Source organism: Mya arenaria, chromosome 16, assembly GCF_026914265.1.
Source record: "Mya arenaria isolate MELC-2E11 chromosome 16, ASM2691426v1".
In the NCBI taxonomy this organism is placed as follows: domain Eukaryota; kingdom Metazoa; phylum Mollusca; class Bivalvia; order Myida; family Myidae; genus Mya; species Mya arenaria.
In genome coordinates, this window is record NC_069137.1 from 11,362,164 (window position 1) to 11,386,040 (window position 23,877).

The 23,877-nt window shown below is 34.0% G+C and overlaps 1 protein-coding gene across 1 annotated transcript in view; it reads left to right on the forward strand.

Annotated features, from left to right (window-relative positions):
- Positions 1 to 23,671, forward strand: part of LOC128222180 (uncharacterized) — a 37,633-nt gene extending 13,962 nt beyond the window's left edge. The window contains exons 6-8 of the mRNA XM_052931063.1: positions 512 to 679; positions 5,516 to 5,560; positions 22,107 to 23,671. Of these exons, the coding sequence (XP_052787023.1) occupies positions 512 to 679; positions 5,516 to 5,560; positions 22,107 to 22,264 (371 nt within the window). The 3' untranslated portion in view covers positions 22,265 to 23,671. The remainder of the gene's footprint in view (positions 1 to 511; positions 680 to 5,515; positions 5,561 to 22,106) is intronic.
- Positions 23,672 to 23,877: the final 206 nt, after the last annotated feature.

A 23,877-nucleotide genomic window follows, 5' to 3' on the forward strand; every position in this document is an offset into this window, starting at 1 on the left:
TTCTGTCTTACGTGGTTGTTGTCTGTGATTTCCATTAATTGGCTATTTAATCGTATTTAAACACTTTCTTGATAAAAGAATGGACCAGTGTGAGGTTGAAATATCACCCCACCCCACCCCAAGTTTCAGAAATCATAGTTCTAGTTTAACCCCCCCCCTCCACCCCAAGAAACCATAGTTTTAGTTTACACCCCCCCCCCTAGTTTCAGGAATCATAGTTTTATTCAGAAACCATAGTTTTAGTAAAACTAACCCCCTCCCCCACCAAACCCCCACCCCCAGTTTCAGAAATGATAGTTTTAGGTTAACCCACTATATATATATATATATGTCTTTCTGTATCATTATCAAGGGGAAAAATAATTACAATGAATTGTTTCACATGTTTTGTTCATTGTTGATAAGCTACATGAACCATGCCTTTAAAATTGTCAGTTGACAACTTATCATATGAGCGGCATCACGCGATATTTGGTCTCTTGTTTTGGATCACACAATATCTTTGTTTTAGGAAAAGATGAAGATTCGGTAGACGGCGTACTAGAAAAAGGAGAATGTTCGGTAGACAGTGGATTATCGAAAGGCGGTATAGCTGGCATCGTTGTTGCTGGTGTGTTGGTGTTGGCCATAATTACCATTATTGGATCGATAGTTTTCTTGAGAAGAGGAAAACAAGCAGGTATAGTTCTGATCATTTACAAACAGTAGTTGTTGTTTTAAGCTCTACTGGCCAAAGGCCAGAAGAGCTTATGCGATGGTAATGTGTACGTAGTATGTGCGTCCGTGCGTCAGTGCGTCCGTGCGTCTGTACACAATTGCTTACGATACAGTCTTCAGTTTTGATTGTATCTCGATAAAACTTGTACAGTATTTAGATATCCATCAGAGCTTGGTTCCTTTCGAAAACCAGATTATGGGCCTTGAAAGTTTTAAAGAAATGCTATTTTAGCTAACCTATTTTTAACCACGTCTGCATGACCGAATTTGTCTATTTTTAGCCAAGTTTACATGTAAAGTCAAGTCTAGGATGAAAGGGAGACAACTTGCTTTTTTGGTTCTGCAGTTGATTTTGTTAATTACTTTGCCTTGTTCTTGTTGAAAGGCCAAAGGCCATTTTTTTAGCTCTAAGTGTCTGTAGTTCTCGCATTCATCTAAACAAAATTGGTTGTGAATGTTTGTTCAAATTATGCCCCCAGGGTCATTACTGGCCACGCCCCAGGGTTCACAGGTTTGGTATGCTTCAATTGGGAAATGTTTGAAAATCTTTTTGTGTGTTCGCGCATCCATCTAAGAACAATTGCTTGTGAATGTTTGTTCAAATTATGCCCCTTGGGTCATTACTGGCCATCCCCCGGGGTTCACAGGTTTGGTATACTTAAATTGGAAATGTTTGAAAATCTTTTTGTGTTACCCAGCTATGCAGACACTTGCTATTTTGAATAAGGCATAATTTAGTGGCCTGCTGCCATGGTTGTTCAGATTATGCCCCTGGGGTCAAAACTGGCACTGCCGTGGGGTCACAAGTTTCCTAGAGACTTATTCAAGAAATATTTTTAAACTATTTTTATTTCAAACCACAAGGCTCATACCTTTGATATTTGTTGTGGAGCATCATATGATGACTGTCTAGCAAAACATTTGAAATTATGCCCCTGGGGCCAAAGCTGACCCCACTCCTTTTGACCTTTTTTATTTTTAAAGCTACAGCAATGATATTTGGACCATGTGTACAGTTTTGCAAATGAGCATCAATGTTGTCCTCGGATGACCTTGACTTTGACCTTTTGATTAACTTTTTAGCTCGACTATTCGAAGAATATGTGGGCTATACTACTCGCCCCGGCGTCGGCGTCCGGTTAAAGTTTTAGGGCAAGTTGGGAGTTTCACTTATAAGTCCAATACCTTTCATTCAATTTAGTTAATACTTAACACAGTTGTTCAGGGCCATCACATGATGAGGTTAGATAACTCCATGTTATTCTTTACACAGATTATGGCCCCTGATTGACTATGAAAGTTAGGTCAAAGTTTTAGGGCAGGTTGGGATATTTATAAATAACTTCTATACACTTTGTTCAATTGACTTAATACTTCACACAGTTGTTCAGGACCATCACATAATGAGGTTACATAACTCCATATTATCCTTACTACAAGTTATGGCCCCTGATTGACTTAGGTTAAAGTTTAAGGGCAGGTTAAAGTTTTAGGGCAAGTTGGGATTTTCACTTAAAACTCCAATACCATTCATTCAATTGACTTAATACTTCACACAGTTGTTAAGAGCCATCACATAATGAGGCAAGATAACTCCATATTAACTTTCATACAAATTATGGCCCCTGATTGACTATGGAACTGAGGTTAAAGATTTAGGGCAGGTTCGGATATTTATTAATAACTTATATACCCTTCATTCAATTGACTTAATACATCACACAATTGTTCAGGACCATCACACAATGAGGTTACATAACTCCATATTATCCTTAATACAAGTTATGGCCCCTGATTGACATAGGTTAAAATTTTAGGCAAGTAAAAGTTAAGGGCAAGTTGGGATTTTGATAAAAAAAAACTTCTATACCTTTCATTCAATGCACTTAATAAAATTTAAAATTATTTACGACCATCTTACAACAAGAAACATAACTCCATTTTAACCCTAAATACAAAGTATGCCCCTTGAATATTTTATTTTTTTAATTTCTTTTGACAGGCACATTTTTACATTCTTAACCAGTTTTTTACCAAGGGAAAACAAGGAGGGCTATGCTATATGACCCTTGATTTTTTGTATTTTTTTTTTCAATTTTATTTTAATTTCTTTTGAAAGGCATATTTGTATATTCTTTACCACATTTTCATAATGGGAAATCAAGTTATTTGAATGACTTGCGTCATTTTTCGGGTGGTGAGAGGGCAGCATCAAAGTCACCTTATGTATTGAATAATTTAAGTTAGGTTTGACATAAATAGACCAAACTTGGTAATATTACATTGTTATTGCATTTACTAGTCAAAGTGGCGAAGTCGAGCGTGCTGTCTTACGACAGCTCTTGTTTATTTTCAAAGCTACAGAAATGAAATTTTGACCATGAGTACAGTTTTGAAAGCAATTATTTTTTGTCAGATGACCTTTACTTGGCACATATTAAAATAGTTCATGCAACTAATCTGCTTACAACACTTTCTGTCCTCAGATGTTGAACATGCAACGTTTTCAGGTAACCCAAACACAAAACGTGAACTTTATGTGTGTTGCCTTTTACCCATACATACATGCTATGGATTGAAAATGACCAGAAGAGGAATGCCAGTAGAGCATAGGCCCTTATGGGCCTCTTGTTTAAGTATATAAGAAGTTAAAACGAGAGGTACATGCAACTCAATTACAACTTTTTTTAGAATAAGTCCATAATAGTTCACTTGACAGATGTAACTTAATCAAATAAAATTGCAATGTTTTAAAACAAAATCTGTCATACTTAATGTTTCATGTTTTAGGATGATCATGATGAAAGGGTTTGAAGAATTTGTCCTGAATGAAGTTAACAAATCTATTCCAATATATTATACAATTATTGACTTGTGAGCCATTGGATTTGTTCTGAAATTCACAGACAGGATGTGATATTGACCAAAGGGCAGTCTATATCAGATCATATTCAGTGGCTCAGTAGTCAACAGTAGTAGTTATAGTAATATATAAGATGTCAAATCGAACAGCCTCGGGTTAGAGTCAATTTGCTTAAAATATGTTGTACGTTAGCTTCATAAGCATCTATAAAAGATTGGTTCCCGTGTAAATCGCGAACATAAAAAGAGAAAACTATGAGCCTAATCAGGAAACCCTGAAGTTATTATATGAATGACATTCCATTCTGACATCATGATTATGAGAAAACCCCAGTGATTATGATGTATATTGTGCTTCGTCAATGGCTCGACCAAGGAGAGACTGTCTGTTTATAGGTCATGTAATATTTTTATGTCCCCCTTAGATAAAGAGTGGTATATTGCTTTGCACATGTCAGTCAGTCGGTCGGTCGGTAGATCGGTCCGTCGGTAGACCAAAGCTTGTCCGAGTGATAACTCAACAATTTCTGGACGTATGGTCATCAAACTTGACATGAAGGTTGCGTCAGTAGATGACCCCTATTGATTATAGGGGTCATTAGGTCATAGGTCAAGGTCAAAGTGACCTTTAATGGTAAAAGGATTTTAAAGCTTGTGCGATTGATAACTCAACAATGCCTAGACCTATGGTCATCCAACTTGACATTGAGGCTGGGCCTGAACAGTAGATGACCATTATTGATTTTAGGGGTCATCGGGTCAAAGGTCAAGGTCACAGTGACCTTAAATGATAAAAGGTTATCCGAGTGATAACTTGACAATGTTTGCACACACGGCCCTCATACTTGGAGGTAGGGCCTGACCAGTAGATGACCCCTATTGATTTTGGGGGTCATCAGGCCAAAGGTCAAGTTCACACTGAATTTGAATGATAAAAGGTTGTCCGAGTGATAACTTGACTATGCCTGAATCCTTGACCCTCAAAGTGCACTTTGAGGTTGGGCCTTGAAGGCAAACTGCAAAATTCCGGGACCTATGGTCATCAAACTTGACATGACCAGTAGATGACTCCTATTGATATTTGGGGTCATCGGTCAAAAGGTCAAGGTCATAGTGACCTTTAGCACGAAAAAGCTAACAAAGCTTCTCCCAATGATATCTCAACAATGCCTGGACCCATGGCCCTCAAACTTTTCTTGGGGGTTGGGACTGACCCGATTTTGAAATAAGGGGGTCATCGGGTCAATGGTCAAGGTCCCAGTGACCTTAAATGCAAAAAGCTTGTCTGTGTGATAACTTGACAATGCCTGCACCCAAGTCCCTCAAACTTGACATTTAGGTTTTGAGTGACCAGTTAATGACTCCTATGGATTTTGAGGTCAAAGGTCATGGTCATAACTCATAATTATCTTTAAAATTTTGTTATATTTACTTATTCCCTGTGCTAAGAGGTTACATTTTTATCTGCAAATATCAGTCATCATCTGAACATGATTAAAAACTATACCTACTATCCTCAAACTTTGAATGGTCATAAGCTTAAATCTGACTCAAAGGCATCCAATGTCAATGAAAAGACTGCTGTCATTTCGGTCCATGCATATGTCATTCAATTGTCCAAATAATCCTGACAATATGGCGCTAAGGGGGGGGGGGTATAATGTTCGACAAACATCTCTTGTTTTTTTGCATACTGTAATATTATACAATATTGTGTTTGGCCTTTTGTTGCAGCCATATTGAACTCGAACTCCCTTGGCTCGATTTTCTCGTTAGCAGGAACTACATGTAAAGGACCAATTTATTTGATTTAAATGTACGAATTTCCGCTTTGCTCCAATTTCATAATTCTCGAGGTATTTTCGCCAGTCCTTTGGAGTTCAAGTCAACAGGTTTTGACTGTTCCATTGAATTATGTTCGATATTTTCATTTCAGCTGCAACAAATGGACAATGTAAACAAAACAGAAAACCAGATGCAGGTAAAAACACATTTTCCTTCTGTAAAAACTCCTTCATTAATTGTGTTGTAAGGAATGAACAGTGCAAGTATAGTTAATAAAACTCGTTCTGCCTTGTCAGTTGTTGGAGGTTGTTCATCAGAAATGGTCAAATTAATATATTATGAAGCATGGATGGCAGGTGATGAGTGTGAAATTCTTTAACTTCATAGCAATAATCTGAAATAAGGCACTGCCTTGGACGGGCTCTAGGTATGTTATCAACTGCAGAAACTGCTAATGCAGTACATTTTTCTTAGGTAAACAAGTGTCAAAGGCAAAAATAATTTTATATGACATACTATGACTTTTAGATTATTAAGGTGCATAACAAGTAAGGTTAAGGCAATGCAAAGCAAATTTAATATTTTAATGTTTGAAAAAACTCATAAAAACAAACACAAGTATATTAATTTACCTAATACTGAATATCATACAAGCATTTACAGTACAAATAAATGATTCCTACTTTAACCATAAGAAGGTAAACGAAACAGATTGAGTTTACTTAAAACTAATTATTACAGTTATCTGACAATTAACCTGTACTAAACTATTTTAATATGTAAAACAGCATTGTGTATATTTTAGATTTTTAAGGTTCTGCAAATAACCTGGAAAAATGGTTTGACCACCTCAGCAGTTTGAAATGAATATAAATTTCCTGTAGTTGATGTTGTTAGCACAATTCCATCATTGAATATAACAATGATCTATGCAGAAAGTATGAAAATATTTAATTATTTAAAGTATGAGTCTTTAAACTGAATTATACATCTACAACAGCTAAAAAAACAAGAGGGCCCTGAAGGCCCTGTATCGCTCATCTAATCCAATACAGATAATCAAAATAACAATCTGATCAAGTTCCATGAACATATGGTCATAAATGTGGCCTCTAGAGTGTTAACATGCTTTTCCTATTACTTGACCTAGTGACCTAGTTTTTGACTGCACATAGCCAAGATCGAACTTGGCCTAGAGCTAATCAATATAAACATTCTGACCAACTTTCAGGAAGATACAGTCATAAATGAGACCTCAGGCCTCAATTTCTCGAAACTTCTTAAGACCCTTATAACCGGATTAAGCTAAAATCACTACTTTTGGTTTTCAATAATTTGGATAATATTTACTTCTTTAAGAGTTTCTATACGTATGTATTTTGAGTAATTAAAATATTAAAAGCTACTTAAGCCTGTTAAGCTTAAGAAGTTTCGAGAAATTGGGGCCTAGAATATTAACAAGCTTTACCTTGAATTTGACCATGTGACCGAGTTTTTGAACACACTTGACCCAGATTCGAACTCGACCTAGAGATTATCAATATTAACATTCTGACCAAGTTTCCTGAAGATACCGTCATAAATGTGACTTCTATATAGTGTTAACAAGCTTTTCCTTTAATTTGACCGGGTGACCTAGTTTTTAACCCCAGCTGACCCAATATCGAATTCTGACTAAGTTTCATTAAGATATTGCCCAAACTGTGACCTCTAGAGTGTTTACAGTCAAATTGTTGACGAAGGACGACAACGGACGACTACGACGGATGACGGACACAGGGCGATCACAATAGCTCACCTTGAGCACTTTGTGCTCAGGTGAGCTAAAAACAAGCACATAGATTATTCAACAAAACATTAGTTCTTGTTATTGATTCATATATATTTATGTTGTAAACTTGTAATATATGCACAATAAAGCAATTTAACTGTTCACAACATTATCAGAACAAAAATATACTATAATTATGCTCTCATTAGCTCATTCATAAGCTCATTCAGTTTAAAACTACAAAAAGTATATACTTTGCCAATACACTTAATTGTTCAGAACATATTAGGCTTTGTTTTAATTTCAACAATGTCACTGTATTTTAGACATAGAAAATTGCCCCCTCCCGCCCCCCTCAGCAAGAGTTTAGCAGCCTACTGACAAGATGACTGTAATAAACTATGATGTATTGATCTATTGATAGAGGAATACTCTCCAAGAAAATTGACACATTTCTCTGCATTTTATACATATGCAATTCTTGTCTCTTATTGGAATTGTTCATGATGATTACAGTACTGAAGTCATTGATCCAAGATACATAATGCACTCTGATATAGGGTACTGAAGTGATCGTCCCATATGCCAACTCTGGTATCCTGGATGAAATGTTACTGGTGAATACAGTACTGAAGTGATCAAATCCTGATGCCACTCTGGTATCCTGGATAAAACGTTACTGGTGAATCCAACTTGCTGAAGAGATCAATCCCAGATGCCACTCTGGTATCCTGGATAAAATCTTACTGGTGAATACGGTACTATAGTGATGAATTCCGATCTGAAACAGATTAACACCTATTTTAAACTCAGAATATAATAAACAAGGGTCAATTTGTTTACATTGACGCAGATGAAGAGCATATCACACTAACAAATGAAGTCACCGTTGTTAAAAATATGTAAATATTGCCTATAATGTTTTATATAGACACTAACCAAGCTTAAATGTATCTCTTCAAAACAGTATTTTCATATAATATTTTTGCGAAAACAGACTTCAAAACTCCTATAGTTCAATTTCAGGCTGTATGCAACACATACTGAAAGTTTGGCAATGATATATTAAACACTTTTAGAATGAGTATAAGCACCAGTGGTGTTTTCATAAAAAGCAGAAATAGCCATTTCCATCAATCGGTGAGCCGCAAACTTTTAAAGAGCCATTATTTCCTCATGCATTGGATTAATCTGACCAAGTAAAGTTTATATATACATATAAGACAGCACCATAAAAATGGCCTGCCTACTCTATTAAGATTTTTTCAAAGCAAAGTAAGATTTTTCCACTTTATCAGCTTAGCGTTTATATAAAACATGACATAGAGCCAAACTGAAATGCTTCCAGGGACAAATGGTGCAGCAAAGGAAATGGTAAAAAAAAAACCAAAACTGAAAGATTCATGACAACTGCTAGTGTTTTCATGTATGAGATGGCTACATGATGTAGAAAAAGCAGTGATAGCATAATTATGCTAAGTTTAAAACAAAATGCTTAAAGTATCTGTTTTGAAGGCTAGATTTGCCTTAAATTAAGATTACAGCTCTTAACCAGTGTCTATAAGTTGCTTATTTACACCTGATTAGTATAAATCTCACTCTTTGGAATCATTTACACACAAACAAGTACTACAAAGTTAACTTACATCTTCATTCTGAAATATTAGATTCAGAGCTGCAACTCCTAGATCGAGATTGTAGGACCACTGCCATGGGCGAAAAGCCGCAGCAAACTGGAGCTTATTGGCACATCATATTCTGCAAGCAAGACACAAAATCAATGTTTGACACAGAATAATCTTCTCCTACTGTAAACGTATGAAAAATGCGTGTAAACACTCATTTGAGACATACATAACCTTTTATGTAGGAATTATGCTCCAGTCAATTGTAAACACCACTCAAGCCCGGGGAATAGCAGGGACTTTGTCTTTCAGTCCAGCCAACGCAGGGTAAAATCCCCGCCCTGCAGGGAAGAAATGATGTTAAAATACCCACCAAATGCCCCCCGCACTGCTATATTTTGCACCAAGACAAAACCACCGCATTCACCCGGCACTGCAGTGACACCTGAATGGTAAAAACACAGCTCTTTTCTCCAGCTATCCCCGGTTTACCACTGGACCTTGAGGGTCCAAGGTTACAACTGACTGGTGCAATAATGCCATAAATGTGCAGAAAAGTTCATTAATTCCAAAACATTTATAACAAAAAATATTAAATATATAGTCTTTTGGACGATTTGCAATAACTTTTTTAACAACTCAAAGGTTAATCTTTACTAATCGAGTACCCAGATGCATTTTGAAAGCCTTTAAACCAGACTTTCTTAGAAATATTTCTTACTTGCAGACAATATTCCTTTCTAAAAAATCCTTGCCAAGAACGGGTATGGAATTCCATCACTAGACCATGTTTTGATCAGCATTGGTTCTTGTCCTTGAAAATACCTCTGTGGCTTCAGCAACCAGGATGGCTATATTAAATTAACAATGAATTAGTGTTTTAATTTATTAAAGCTGCACTCTCACAGATTGAACATTTTGATCAAATTTTATGAAACAATTGTACCGAGATTCGCTAGAGAAAATAATATTTTTGGTGCCAATCTGGTGTACCCTTTAAGGTATTTTGAGTGTATTTAGGTTTTTTCTTTAATGCATAAAGGGAAAATGTACTTATCCTATCCCCCCTATCACTTTTTATTGCTTTTGCCATCAGAGTTGAGATGCAGTTTTTTTCAATGTATTAACTTCAAGTAAATGAATATATTCATGAATGATTGACAGTATGAATGAATGAAAAGTAGCAATATTTCTTTAGATAGGGATCTCACTGTGTTGCTGTGATTGTTTAAGTAGATATTTTTCATGTTCATAAGCTAAAAATCATATGCACACTAAATGAAACATAATTCTGCATCATGTGTAGTAAGTTGTGATACTTGTTTGCAATTAATGCAATGTTTGCTTAAAAGAGCAAACAAAATGTGCGAATAGATGCACAATACAGTCCAAAGACCAATGAAGGTCAGCAGTTTTATTAGAAAATGATATTATCTCAAAGCCGCAACAAAAACGGCATGAAAGAAATTCAATTCGGAAAGAAACAAAATTCATCAATGAGCTATTGAAATAAACACTGATCATGATTTCATAAAAAGCGAATGTTAATATCAAAGAGCAAGAAACTTACTGGCAATTTATTTCAGGGAAACCTTGACAAAAGTTTGGTTTATTTCCAACTTATTGCCTCCAGTAATACATAACATGGCAATACCTGCATTGTTGAAAATCTGTACACAGCAGTAATGTCAAAAACCAGGTGGCATGGATGCATTCTGAAATACAAAAATAAGTCTGTAATTTGTGCTAATTTTACATATCCCATTTACAGGTGATTTACACTGAAATCTATAGTAATTTAGTAACACAATTTCTTTTTGACCAAACATATTGCTATTGAGCATTAGTACACTGTATGTACATGACTTTTTTATTTTGTATGTCATGTTTCTTTGCCCCAATTAATGGAAATATTTTATAACAGGTTCAAGCTTTTTAAGTCCGTTACGCTTAAGATTTATCGAGAAGCTGGGGTCTTATACACCAGTCAATTGTAACCATGCCCCCCCCAGGTCCGGGTGTATACAGGGGATAGACGAGGAAATGGGCCGTGTGTTTACCTTTCAGGTGGCCCTCAGTGCTGGGTGAATGCGGTGGTTTTGTCTTTGCTTTAAATATAACGGGTAATGGGCCTTACCTAGGGTCCCTGGGGTGCAGGGGCATTTGGCAGGGATCTTACCATCTGTTCGTCCCCACAGGGCGGGGATTTTAGCCAGGGTTGGCTGGACCAAATGTCAAAATCCCCACTATTCCCCAGACCTGGAAGGGGGGGGGGGGTTACAATTGACTGGTGCATTATCGCATGCAGATTTGAGTGAATCGCAGAGAGTGTTTACAGTATTTACTGTCAACAACACAAACTTCTTTAGGCATCTCATTTAGACTTTTTTACTTATTAACAAGCAGAAATTTTGACACAATGGCAATTTTATAACAAACTTGACCATGAAATTGAGTGTGAGCAAGCCAGTACAGTTTGACTTACCATTTGGGTGAAAAATTACTAAACGGCGATGTAAATTGAAAAAATGGAGTTGCACCTAATTTTTTGATGATTCTCTGACAAAGCCATGTTGTTTCATTGTAAGGGTATGGCAACTCTCACTCAGTCATGGGGGTTGTTTGGCAGGATGGTTCGCCTTCTCCACACCCTGGACTGACTATTTAGTTGCAATATTTCACACAATCTGTGGCCCACAGCAAAACCATCAACCCGCATTTGCCAATTTGTCTTTCAATCACAATCTTGCACTCTTATGGTGTCAGCCTTCCTCTCAACATATTCAGTCACAATCTCTAATCTCCCATTGTTTTGCTTGGCACGAGGGATCACTAGGCACTATTTATTTGCAATCTTTCACACAATCTGTGGATCAAAGCAAAACCATTCATCTTTATAGTCACAATAGCTCACAAAGCCATGGTGTTGGACCGCAACCGTCCATTTATCTTTTCAGTTATAATCTTGCGCTCCACCATGTTTTTTTTTGGCAGGAGGGGAAACGCCTCCCGCACCCTCCTCTTCCAACTTCTTAATTTAATAACATCTGTCACAGAAAAGTGGTGTTGCATTTCAGTTACCTGGTATTTGGACTGCAGTTGTGGCCAGTCGAGCTATCTGATTGGGGCGATTCGGTCCCTTGGGTGATCTCTTGGTCTGAGAATTATAAAAAATGTGTTTGTCACTGTGTACTCTATGATACATATAATAAACAAATAATCCACTTTTGGTCGTATATTTTTACATATTAAATATTTTAATATTACATACAATCATTCACATAGTGTCGGACCGCAACCGTCCATTGATCTTTTCAGTCTTAATCTTGCGCTTCGCCATGGTTTCACTTGGCAGGAGGGGGCACCCCTCCCGCACCCTCTCCGCCCAACTTCTTAATTTACAAAAAAGTGGTGTTGCATGACACAAGAGTTCACCTGTCACACAATTCCTGTATATCTTTTTAGTTTCAATCTCTCAACCAGCGTGTTGGTAATTGAAAGGTGTTCCCATCCTTTGATCTCAGTCAAAACATCTCACTCATCCATTGTTGAGGTTCACAGACGGTACTGTATACCCCATCCATCTTTTCAGTGACAATATCTCGCTCAGCCATAGCGATTTCTGAACTGGTCAACCGCATGTCATAAGTTTATGAAATTGATATCTTAATTGTATGATTTACTGAAAAGTGGTTTTACATTTTAACAAAATAATCATACTGTATTTGGCTGACTAGTCCATATAAACAGCCGCTTCAGAGTCTTTGTTCCCTTAACGCGCATTATTGTGGCTACTGACGTGACAAGCTCTGCTATGTCTACCGGTATAATCCATGGTCGTCATTAAATCGGTAATCCAACAGGAATTAATTCTTCGCAATTTCTAACCGATCAACAACTGTCAAACATCTAAATAGTATTGATAATGTAAAGCCTAAAATGACAACTACTAACTGTCAAGTGTGACCTTCGTATAGAATGGTAAACAATGCGTATGAATATCTTTAATAAACAAATGAAAACAAAGTATATATCTCAGACAATCTATAGAAATATGTTTTATTTGTGTTTTTGAGTTTACCAAAAGTATTCATAGTAATTGCTTATAAGCATATTTTGAATTATTTTAATAACTAGTAGGGCGCTATTTCGCCGCATCTCATAGTTTAAGTGTTAAATTTCATTCTTCCGTATCGTTACGCTCTGATGAAGTTGTTGTCCGGCATGCAAGCGCTCAATATAGTTTATGAACAAAAAAAAAATACTGGTTCCATCACCTTTTTTTCAGGCTGATAGTATGTGCAACTTTTGAACGAAAGTAGTGCTATGTGTGACCGTAATAGGGCTCTGCCGAGCTTCGCTCGGTTTAGAGCTCGTATTATCCAATACTTATATAAAAAAAACTACAGAAACAAGTACAGTAGTCAAAAGTTTAAATATAAACCCAAACAATCCCAAACCAGAAACATGGAACAACAGCACAAAACTCCACACACAGCACACTACATATATAATATGTACATAACTAGGGGTGTTTATCAAGGACTGTTAGTAAACGCCTTGGAACGGTCAGTTTAATGTAAATTTACTGGGGGTTTTAACTTGTTTGTGTTCACAAACTCACTCGTATCCCGACAATACGAAATAAGGTAAATTGTAAATGGTAAATCTTATCAAAGTATGCATTAACTTGAGGAAACTTAATAATAAAAACATGATTTCATAATATTTCAAACACGTTTGACCGCTACAGTAATGTATCAACTGACTGATGGCCCTTTAATTGTCAATATCTTATGACATTGACCGTCAACTTTGTCTTTCTATTTTTACTATTATCAAATGCCCCTGTTTTGAAAGGAGGCATGAGCTAGTCAGTTAGACAGTCTGTCTTTCGATTGGTTAGTCGGAAGTCCAAGTATATTTAAACAGAACAACATACAGTTTGACGAAATACAACAAAATTTCACTTGACGGTTGATCTTTTTTGTTCATGTATTGTTTTTTTATTCAAACATATGCAAAAAGCACTTCATACAGCTATACGTAGAAAACATTTGACATGTATATAAAAAGTATCTTTCATATGAAGAACCAATTGTTTTGCGATTTTCTGATATAGAATAAAAAGGGGGGAGATTGGGCGAAAAAAGAAAAAAAATGAAAGAAAGAAAATACCCATATTTTTTTAAATAATAAGAAAAGGAGGAGAGACAATCTGGCTTTCTAAAATGAATTATATATCTGATTATTATAAAAGAAAAGCCCATTTTTGCAAATGGACATTTAATTTATCTTTCATAATAGCTATTTCACGTTCAATATTGATTCGAATATATAAGTATTTTTAAAAATTTCGTAAGTAAGGAATGGTTTCTCTGGGTTTTTTAACAGAAAATGTAGAATTTTAGAAGTATAACTATGAAGTTAATGCAGCTAAAATTTCTTTCAACGGTTATTCATAATAAAACCTTTTTAGATTTAGTTCATTTCTAATATTTTTTGAGTGGAGAAAGCGTTTCAAATCATTCCACAGGTCTTGTATGATATGACATTCCCAGAACATGTGGTTTATTGTTTCCTCAAAGTTGGAACACAAGTTGCATAAACTAGAATTGGATAATTTGCATTTAAATAGATATTTATTTGTTGGTATAATTCTGTTGATTATCTTAAACAGAAAGGCCCGCATACATGTGTCAATTGTTGCTATATATGGCAGTGAATATACTTCCTTCCAATTAAGTGTTTCGTTTAAAGAGTTTTCCAATATATGTTTATGTTTTATTTCAAAGTGATATTTTGAATATGTTTATTATACAGAAACTGCGTTATCTTTTTTTGGTTTTTAATTTTTTCCAGCATCGATTTTTTTTCAACCAAAACCGTAATATCTGATATTTTTAGTTCAGTTTTCATATATTGCGGTATATTATTGATAAGTTGTAGATATTTTAGATAGTCACGATTGGGGATTTCGTATAGAAGTTGCATGTTATCAAATGAATAGAACTTTTTTAAATCTAAAGTCGAAGATGTGTTCGAGATAGGGAATCCCCTTATCGTGCCATTCTTTATAATATATTGTTTCATTATTACATTTTAATTCGTAGTTGTTCCAAATTATGACTTTTCTTATGTGTGTGTTGGCTTGCTTCTTTTTAAACATGTTCCAAGATGTAAGGATGTTTTGAAAAAAAATGTTTTGACCACATAAAATTTTGATATAGTTTTCATACAGATTACAGTCAAATATGATATTTCCACCCTTTTTTGTAAAGTATTTTACATTTCCCATGATTATTTACATCAATTAATCTTTTAATCCAGCTTGATTTAATAGCTTGTATAAATATTTTTAAATTCGGGAGCCCTAATCCCCCATTTTCACGGGAGAGGTATAATTGTTCTCTTTTAATTTTGTCAGGTTTATTATCCCATATAAAAGCAAAAGTATATTTTGTTATCTCGTTTATCAGTTGATCAGGAGGATTTGGTAACACAGTAAAAGGAAAAATTAATTTTGGTAGGGCGAATGTCTTAACTACATTAACTTTTCCAAGAAGGGTTAACTTTCTATGTTGCCACTGTTTAAGACATTTGTTAAATTCTTGTACTTTTGATAAAACATTGTTGGTCAAAAATGAATCTCTATTATTGGAAAATATGATTCCAAGTGCTTTTGCAGAAGTTGAGGTCCAAGTAAAACGACTTCCCTTACTAAAGTGTATATTATTTCCATTTAAGTCACCTACTTGAAGAACTATCGTTTTTGAGTAATTTATTTTTAATCCAGACGTTATTCCAAAATCTTGAATTGAATGAATTAGATTTGTATATGACCTTTCATTTCCATTATTGAAAAACGTAGCATCGTCAGCAAATAATGTTTGTTTTATATGAGAGTTTTGTATTTTAATACCTTCGATTACAGGACAACATTCAATATAATTTGTAAAAGTATTTCAATGCATATTAGAAAAAGAAAAGAAGACAAGGGACACCCTTGTCGTACACCTCGTTCTATAGTAAAACTATCCGAGAGATGACCATTATTTAGAATAATTCCTTTACTGTCTGTATAGAACAATTTTACCCACTGTATAAGCTCTTATCCGAAATTGAAGTGCTTTAAACATTTAATTATGAATTGGTGATCAATTCTTTCAAACGCTTTTTCGAAATCAACAAATATGAGAAGCCCCGATTTATTTGAGTTATTCAAATATTCAATAATCTCTTGAATTAGTCTAATGTTCTTCCCTATATATCTCCCTTTTATAAATCCAGTTTGATTTGGTGAAATTACTTTATCCATTATTTTCTTTATTCTATTTGCTTTTGTCTTTGTTACGATTTTGTAATCTATATTTAAAAGACTAATCGGGCGCCAATTTGAAAGTTGTTCGAGATCTTTACCTTGCTCTGGTATAAGTGAAATTAAACCTTGTTTTTGCAGTTCAGTAAGTGATTGAGTTTCAAATGAATAGTTAATAGATTTTACGAAATGAAACTTTAAAATATCCCAGAATACTTTATAAAATTCAACAGATAATCCATCAGAACAAGGGCTTTTATTTACACTCATTTCGTTTAAAGCATTTGTACACTCATGTTCACATATTAAGCCCTCACAACTTGATTTTTCCTCGTTGCTTAATTTTCTCGAGGGACTTTCAAAGAAATTTATATCACTATTGTGTTGCTTTTGTTTCTGGTACAGAGTTTTATAAAAATTTCTTTGCTGTCTTAAAATATCATTTATGTCCGTTAATACAGTAAGATTTGATTTAAGCTTAGTTATTGTTTTCTGTTCGTAATGACGTTTTTCGAGATTAGCAAAATATCGACTGTTTTTCTCGTTGTATTCTACGTGTTGAGCTTTTGAATGTAATACCATTCCGTTTATTTTTGCTGTCGTATAACTATCCAATTCTTGTTTTAATGTGACTATTTCCTCTGCAAAATCTTCATTGCTATTAGATTGTATTTGATTTTGAATTTTATTTAGATTATCGATTATTTCTTTTTCTTTCTTTTCTTTCTCTCTTTTTGTATAAGTTGCATATTTAATTGAAATGTTTCTTATAGTACCTTTAATAAGTTCCCAAAGAGTGTTTGGATTACAGTTTTTTTTTTATTTCAATTGTTTCTCTTATAGCAGTCTTAATTTGATTTTGATATGCTATGTCATTTATAATGCTGTTATTTATTTTAAAGTAACCAGGCCCTCGTTTTTGGTCAAGTGTGTTAAGGGAAAGTACTGCAGAAGAGTGGTCTGTTTTAAATCCTGGTTTAATGTTACATTTAGGGATAGTGTTACGTAAATATTCAGAAATAAGAAAATAGTCCAAACGGGAACAAATGATTGGTTTTGTATTGGAATGCCAGGTGTATTGGTGCAAATTTGGGTTATTTCGCGCCAAATATCGACCATGTTGAAATTAGACATAAGTTTATAAAGTACAATTTGATATTTTTTATTCGTATCTGATCTACCATTTCGTTTGTCAATTAAAGGATTGAGCACAGTGTTGAAGTCACCGCCTATTATTATATTTTTTTCATTATTGCTAGCTACAAAATTAATGGTGTCAAATACAAAAGTATTGTTATCATTTGGGCCATAAACATTAACAAGAGTCACATCTTTGTTATTTACTTTTATATCGAGTGTTATTAAATGACCTACTATTAACTCATTAAAATTTGAACACCCAATGTTTGATTGTTTGTTTACAAGAAAGGCAACGCCTTCTTTATTTGATTTGAGTCCACTAAAAACTGAGTGACCTGTCCAGTCTTGTTTCCATGATAGGCTTGTTAATATATCGGACTGAGATTCTTGTAGAAATATAATGTCATAAGATTTGTCTTCTAGATATTTAAATACCTGTAAGCGTTTAAGTTTATTTCCAAGTCCTTTAGTGTTTAAGGTGCATATTGTGATACTCATTTACATATGTTAACAAGTAAATCATTTCGAAAGACCAGTTGTCTCGCAAAAAAAGAAGTTTTCCATAAATTCCATACTTTTCAGACATAATTCAAGAAAAACAAATGAAATCAATGTAGAAAATGAAAATAGAAAAAAAATGGTTTTGTAAAGGTACAGTTCAAGTTATAAACGATGACACGTATCACTAGGATGCCCATATAAACACTCATACATACACATGTACACACATTTACACAGTCATACATAATCGCTTAATACAGATTCAATTTAGGAATAACATAGCAAACATGCTAAATTCGTGTTTGTATGTAGGAAAACTACATATCAATTTTATAAACGACAGGTATGGAGCGATCATTAAAACAGATTTGCATATATAAAACAAAGATCAAAAACATATTGGTCAACATATGATTTTTAATCGTGCTCTAATATACATATTTTCTCATAATAATGTTACAAAAGCGAAAGTATTGACTTATCCCTGCTCTTGGTTGAATTATATGTTGTGTATCATTATCTAACCAGTGATATATTTCGCATGAATGCGGAGTATTATGCAGATTAGTTTGCATTAGATACGCAAGCATAAGTTGTGATTAAAAGGGTAAATGATTTTATTTTTTAACTTAAACTTTTTGTTCCTTTAGTAAGTGTAGATTTAAAGTATATTAAGAAAGCATAAAAACTTGCATTATAACAAGTTTTATTTATAAGGGAACAACAAAACAAACGAAAACAGAAAAAAAACAATCCAACTTCTATTAAGGTTTTCCGGTACGAAAACGAAATGAAAACCGAAAACGTTGGACGGATTAAGGCAGCATTAATTATAAGTGTATTATGCATTGAGTATATACATTATCTGTTATTATGCTAAAAAATCAATATTTATGTTTATAATTACCGTTTTAATATCCATAAAAAATATCTAAAATATTGAATGCAAAAAAACGCAAGGAAAAATTCAGCAACCAAAAAAACACCAAAAACAACAACAACAACACATTTGTAGCAAAGCTGTTTCAGTGCTTCTTTAAATTAGAAAACGAACACTAGACATGTTTCATTTTGCGCTGAACTGTTTAGATATGACATTATGTGCTTAATAAATGTTATATAATCATAAGTTAGTTTTGATTCAAATACATGAAACAAATATTTTTGAATATGTTTTTACAATGAAACTATATGCATGTTTAGTGAAAAAACTAGTACATATCAAAAAAAAAAAAAAAAAAAAAAAAAAAAAAAAAAAACTTTACTAAACAGCATACTAGTAGTAGTTCAGTTAAGCTACAAGATGTGGAAAAAAGGTTACACATTATTTCTATTGAGATATGATATTAAATGCTTAAATCAACATGTTATACAACACTGGTATTAGTGAGCTGCACGACATGAGAAGAGCCTTATAACAAAAATGTTTCATTGCCACTATATGATTTAAATGGTGCGAAGCTTACGATTCAACTTCGATCAATTGAGCAGCAAAATCAGAGAAATGTAACAAAAGAGTTATCATATGCACGAGAGAAACGAGCAAGTAGTGTTGAACGATAAAGTTATAAATGCATAATTTGGAGTACACGTGTTGACGAATGACATTTTATGCCTTTATAATATGAAATACAACACATGCTTTAAAAACTTGTTAATGGCCCCTTTACCATGACGAGTTATTCAAATAGTAAAAAGTCACAATATGATCTGTTTGGTTTAATGGTCTGAGTTTTTATAGTGCTGACATCGATGCAGCTATACTGTTTCACAAAAGTTTGTATGCTAGTGTAGGCGATTCTGCTGAGGCCAAGGTATTTCTAGACAGTGTTCATAGTCCTCAAATTCAACGTGCGTAATGGTTTCGTCGTGGCGTCTGAATAATATTCGGCCATTCCTGGTCCACACTGACTTTATCTCGTCTTGCATTTTAAGACGTATTGAAGTAAATGCTGCTGGTTAAGGCGAGTGAGGTCATCATTGACAAAAAAATTCCTTTGTCCGAGTGTCTTTTTGTGTCGCATCACACTATCTTTGGTCAATCTCGACATAAACCTGATGATAATAGGTCTGGGCTTGTTAATATGATATTTCCCAAGGCGATGCCCTGTATCAATATCTGACTCATTAATGTCGAGCTGCAAGTTCTTAATTTCTTTTAAGAACGTTGCTATTGTGTTTGACGGAGTTTCGTGCTCGTTCAAGTCTGGTATACCGTACACACGAATGTTGTTAATTCGTGTGTACTGTTCAAGATCGTTCATTCTTTTTTTTTGTCTGCGTTGTCTCGTGTTTTGACATTCTGTTTGATCAATTGTTTCTTCTTGTTTTTCAATTATTGTTTTGTTTAAGTTATCTATTTGTTTTTTTAGTTTGTCATTTTCTTCAGATTTTTCAAAAAACTGCAGTTCAAGTACTTCAACGCGTTTTTCAAAACTTGTCTTTATTTTGTTTATCTTTTTCTCGACTAATTTGTCAACAATTTCCTGAATGGCGTCCTCATCTTTTGCAGTTATTTTTTGCACATTGATTTTTTTTTCAACAACTTTTTCCACTATATCATAGACGGTTGATCTTAGTAGATAAAATTTTATTTGAGACGCATTGACTTCTCGACATATAGCTTGTAGCATATGTAGCGCCATTCATGGATATGTGAAAGGTTTGTTGAATTAAAGGTTTGAAAACAGGTTTAACATTATACGAATCATGTTAATATTTTTTTCCTTTTTTGTTGTCTATGAGTACCATTTGGGTCAAATAAGGCATGTCTCATAAGATAGTCGCGGAGCAATGGTCTAGTGTTAAAACACTTGACTGTTAATCCAGGGGTTGGAAGTTCGATTCCCCGCCGCGCCACTCGGCAAATACTAATCATATTCCGGGAGGGACGTTAAATGAGTGCACTGTTGCACGTTAAAGAACAAACAAGGGTAGCTCTTAACAAGGTTACACTATATGAACTATGCTACAAAAACTTGACTAACAAAAAGGACACCACCTCACAGAAGATAAAGGCTGTCAGCATTAAACAAGTCAGTAAAGTACAAGTCAATCTGTGAGGTGTTAATCGGTTTTAATATTTGATATAATCAGCGTGACGTGCAAAGGGCAACAACTGCTGCATTGAATTTGTGCATATTTAATGAGTATTTTTTTAAAGAACATCGACTGACAGGTTTAATAAAATTCTGTTGTTTTTTTTTCATGAGCGTCTTAAATACGTCTTAAAGAATGGAGTATTAGTCGTTTTTAAAAAGGAAATACCAGTGGTTACTAATTACCCAGGCAGCATTAAGGCAAAACCTTCGGATGATTATACAATTTGAATACAATTATATATTAACATCATGCGTTATGTAAATCAAGGAGACAGTCACTTTAATACAATATAGGTAGTCTGAAACTAATTTAATGCGTCTCAGAATATTCTTTTACATCAAACGTTTTGTGAAAATAATTGAAATTCAAATACTAGGGCTGCAAAGTTATTCCAGTATACCCCAACTTAACATAGTGTGTTTTCTGGGGTAGGTTAGGTTGTACAGTGTGCTGGTCTCTGTCGATCAGTTGGTTGGTCTGTAAGTTTTGCCTGAAACATAACGTTTAACGCTGGTTACAAACTACCAATTTTGAAATCGACCAGAACATGTTTGAAATGACAATATCAAAATGGCAGCATGACATGATTGTTATCATGTCTTTATCACATGATTTTCCATACAATGCCAATTAAATTGACTGTTTTGCATTATTGAAACAAAAAAATGTTAAATTTAAGTTTGTATCGAAAACAAATTTCACTCATGATTACAGAAATTGATATTTTCACATGTAAAAGTATTGCTTTTTATGATCACTCGTTTGGAAATTGTTAAAGCTTTTGTCATAGTATGAAACAAATGTAGGTTTTGCAATTGTAACAGCGCTCTTTTCTAAAGTAAAAGTCATGTGTACTTAATTGGCACAGCAATGTTATTGCTGTTAGCCTGTGTACTTAAACAATTAGGGTGGGCCATTACATCCAAGTTAGACTATTAAACAATTAAGGCTGGCCATTACATCTTAGACTCTTTAACAATCAGGGTTAGCCATTTTATCTTAATTATTCTCTTAAACAATCAGAGTTGGCCATTCCATAAAAAATAGACTCTTGAACAATCAGGGCTGGCCACAACATCTTAGACTCTTGTACAATCAGGGTCGGCCATTGCATCTAAATGAGATTAATTTTATTACCGATATTGTAGACATTCACGTTCACAACTACAATAGGCAACATGCCAAATCACTCTTGCTTTATAAAATAGTCCAGTGCGTAAAGTTTTACATGTTGGACGAATGTAGTAATGTACTACTGGAAATAATTTTGTTTGGTTTGTTTCAGGACCTTGGACAAGATTTGTGGAATATTTGCGGAACTGTTTCCATCTTTATCAGTCAGCCCCAAACTCGATGAAAGCTGAACTAGATGAATGCTTCGTTGAGCATCCACTGCCTTCACTGAGCTTTGATAACTCCACAAAGACAATATGGAACAAGTGATTGCCTCACAGCATCTGGCTACATCAGCACACCTTCTTTATTTTTCATGTTATGATAGGTCATGTAGTTTGAATGTCTTCATGATTTATATTGTCATGTCAACTTGTGCCCCTAAACTGCGTTTGTTTTTGAATGTTTGATTAATGGGTTTGTTCATTTGGCTTTAACCGTTGCTAAATTTACAAGAATTGAGATGATAGTACATAAGATAAATTTATTTTTTAAGTGAAAAAAGGCGATTCAGCTTTTTTCGTAGTTACCATTGTTTGAAAGTCAGCCATTTAGTAAAGTGCATCGTGTTCAGATCTTTGTGTGGAACTATGCTTAAACATGAAAATAATTTGAGTTGTATATTGTAAATAAAGTGCTTGAACAATTTTTTAAGAATTTAACTTTAACCGTTTAAAATTCACATGAATTGAAAGAAAAACATAACACACTTAAACATTTAAAGATAAATTCATTTTAAAGTGAACAAAAAAGGCGATTCAGATTTATTAGGTATTTACCATTGTTTGAAAGTCAGTCATTTAGTTCAGTACATCTTGTAAGGATCTATGTGTCGAACTATGCAAAAACATGTAAATAATTTGTATTGCTTATTGTATATAAAGTGCTTGTACAATTTTTTCTTTAAGGAAATGTATATCATGAAGATATCTATACCTTAAAGCTTTTGTGCTGTAAATAGGCGAAATCTTTACCCTGAAGAAATATTGATATGAGGCCATTAGGGTCATAGTGCAAGGTATTGATGATCTCGAGCTGACCTTTATGTTTTTTAAATGTAGTGAAATGATTCCAGCTAACTTGTAAAGAATAAAGAAAATATGTCCATAATATGAAAAGTTAAATAGTTTAATCACATCATTTAAATAACGTAACCAAGAAATTTGTCATTTTTATTAAAAAAGCTGATGAGTTTTTTTTTTTATTCTAACAAAAATATTGATAAAATTGTTCAATTTTTTAAAAAAATAGAATCTGTGTTAAGAAATTATGCTGCCTGAGCAAAAAAATGATGAAAAGTCTTACTTTAAAATGAAACAATTTACATACTTGCTTTTCACTCTTTTAATCAGAATATAGCTTATAAAATATTGCTTTGTAAGTGTTCCATTTTAATTTTCTTTTAAAAAATTGTTTTTAACAGTTCTAAAATGTCCATGAACTGTGAGAAATGATAGTACACTTAAACATTTAAAGGGAAATTGATGTTAAAGTAAACAAAACAACAATTTAGTTTTTGTTCGTATGTACCATTGTATGAAAATCAATCATTTAGTATAGTACATCTTGTCAACATATTTGTGTAGAACTATGTAATAACATGAACATAATGTGTATTGAATTTTGTAAAGTGCGTGTACAAATGTTTGTTTGAGCAAATCCATATCATACTTTTAATCGCTGTTGTTCTGTATATAGGAGAAGTCCTCACCCTGAAGAAAGATTTATTTATGGTCAATGGGTCATAGTTCAAGGAATTGGAGCTGATGGACACGAAACCGTTACACCAAGACACCCATATACACCGTATATGACCAAAGGCTTCTCTTTATCTAACTAGGAATTAAAAAAACAAACAACTGACCAAGTCATGAAGATCGGAT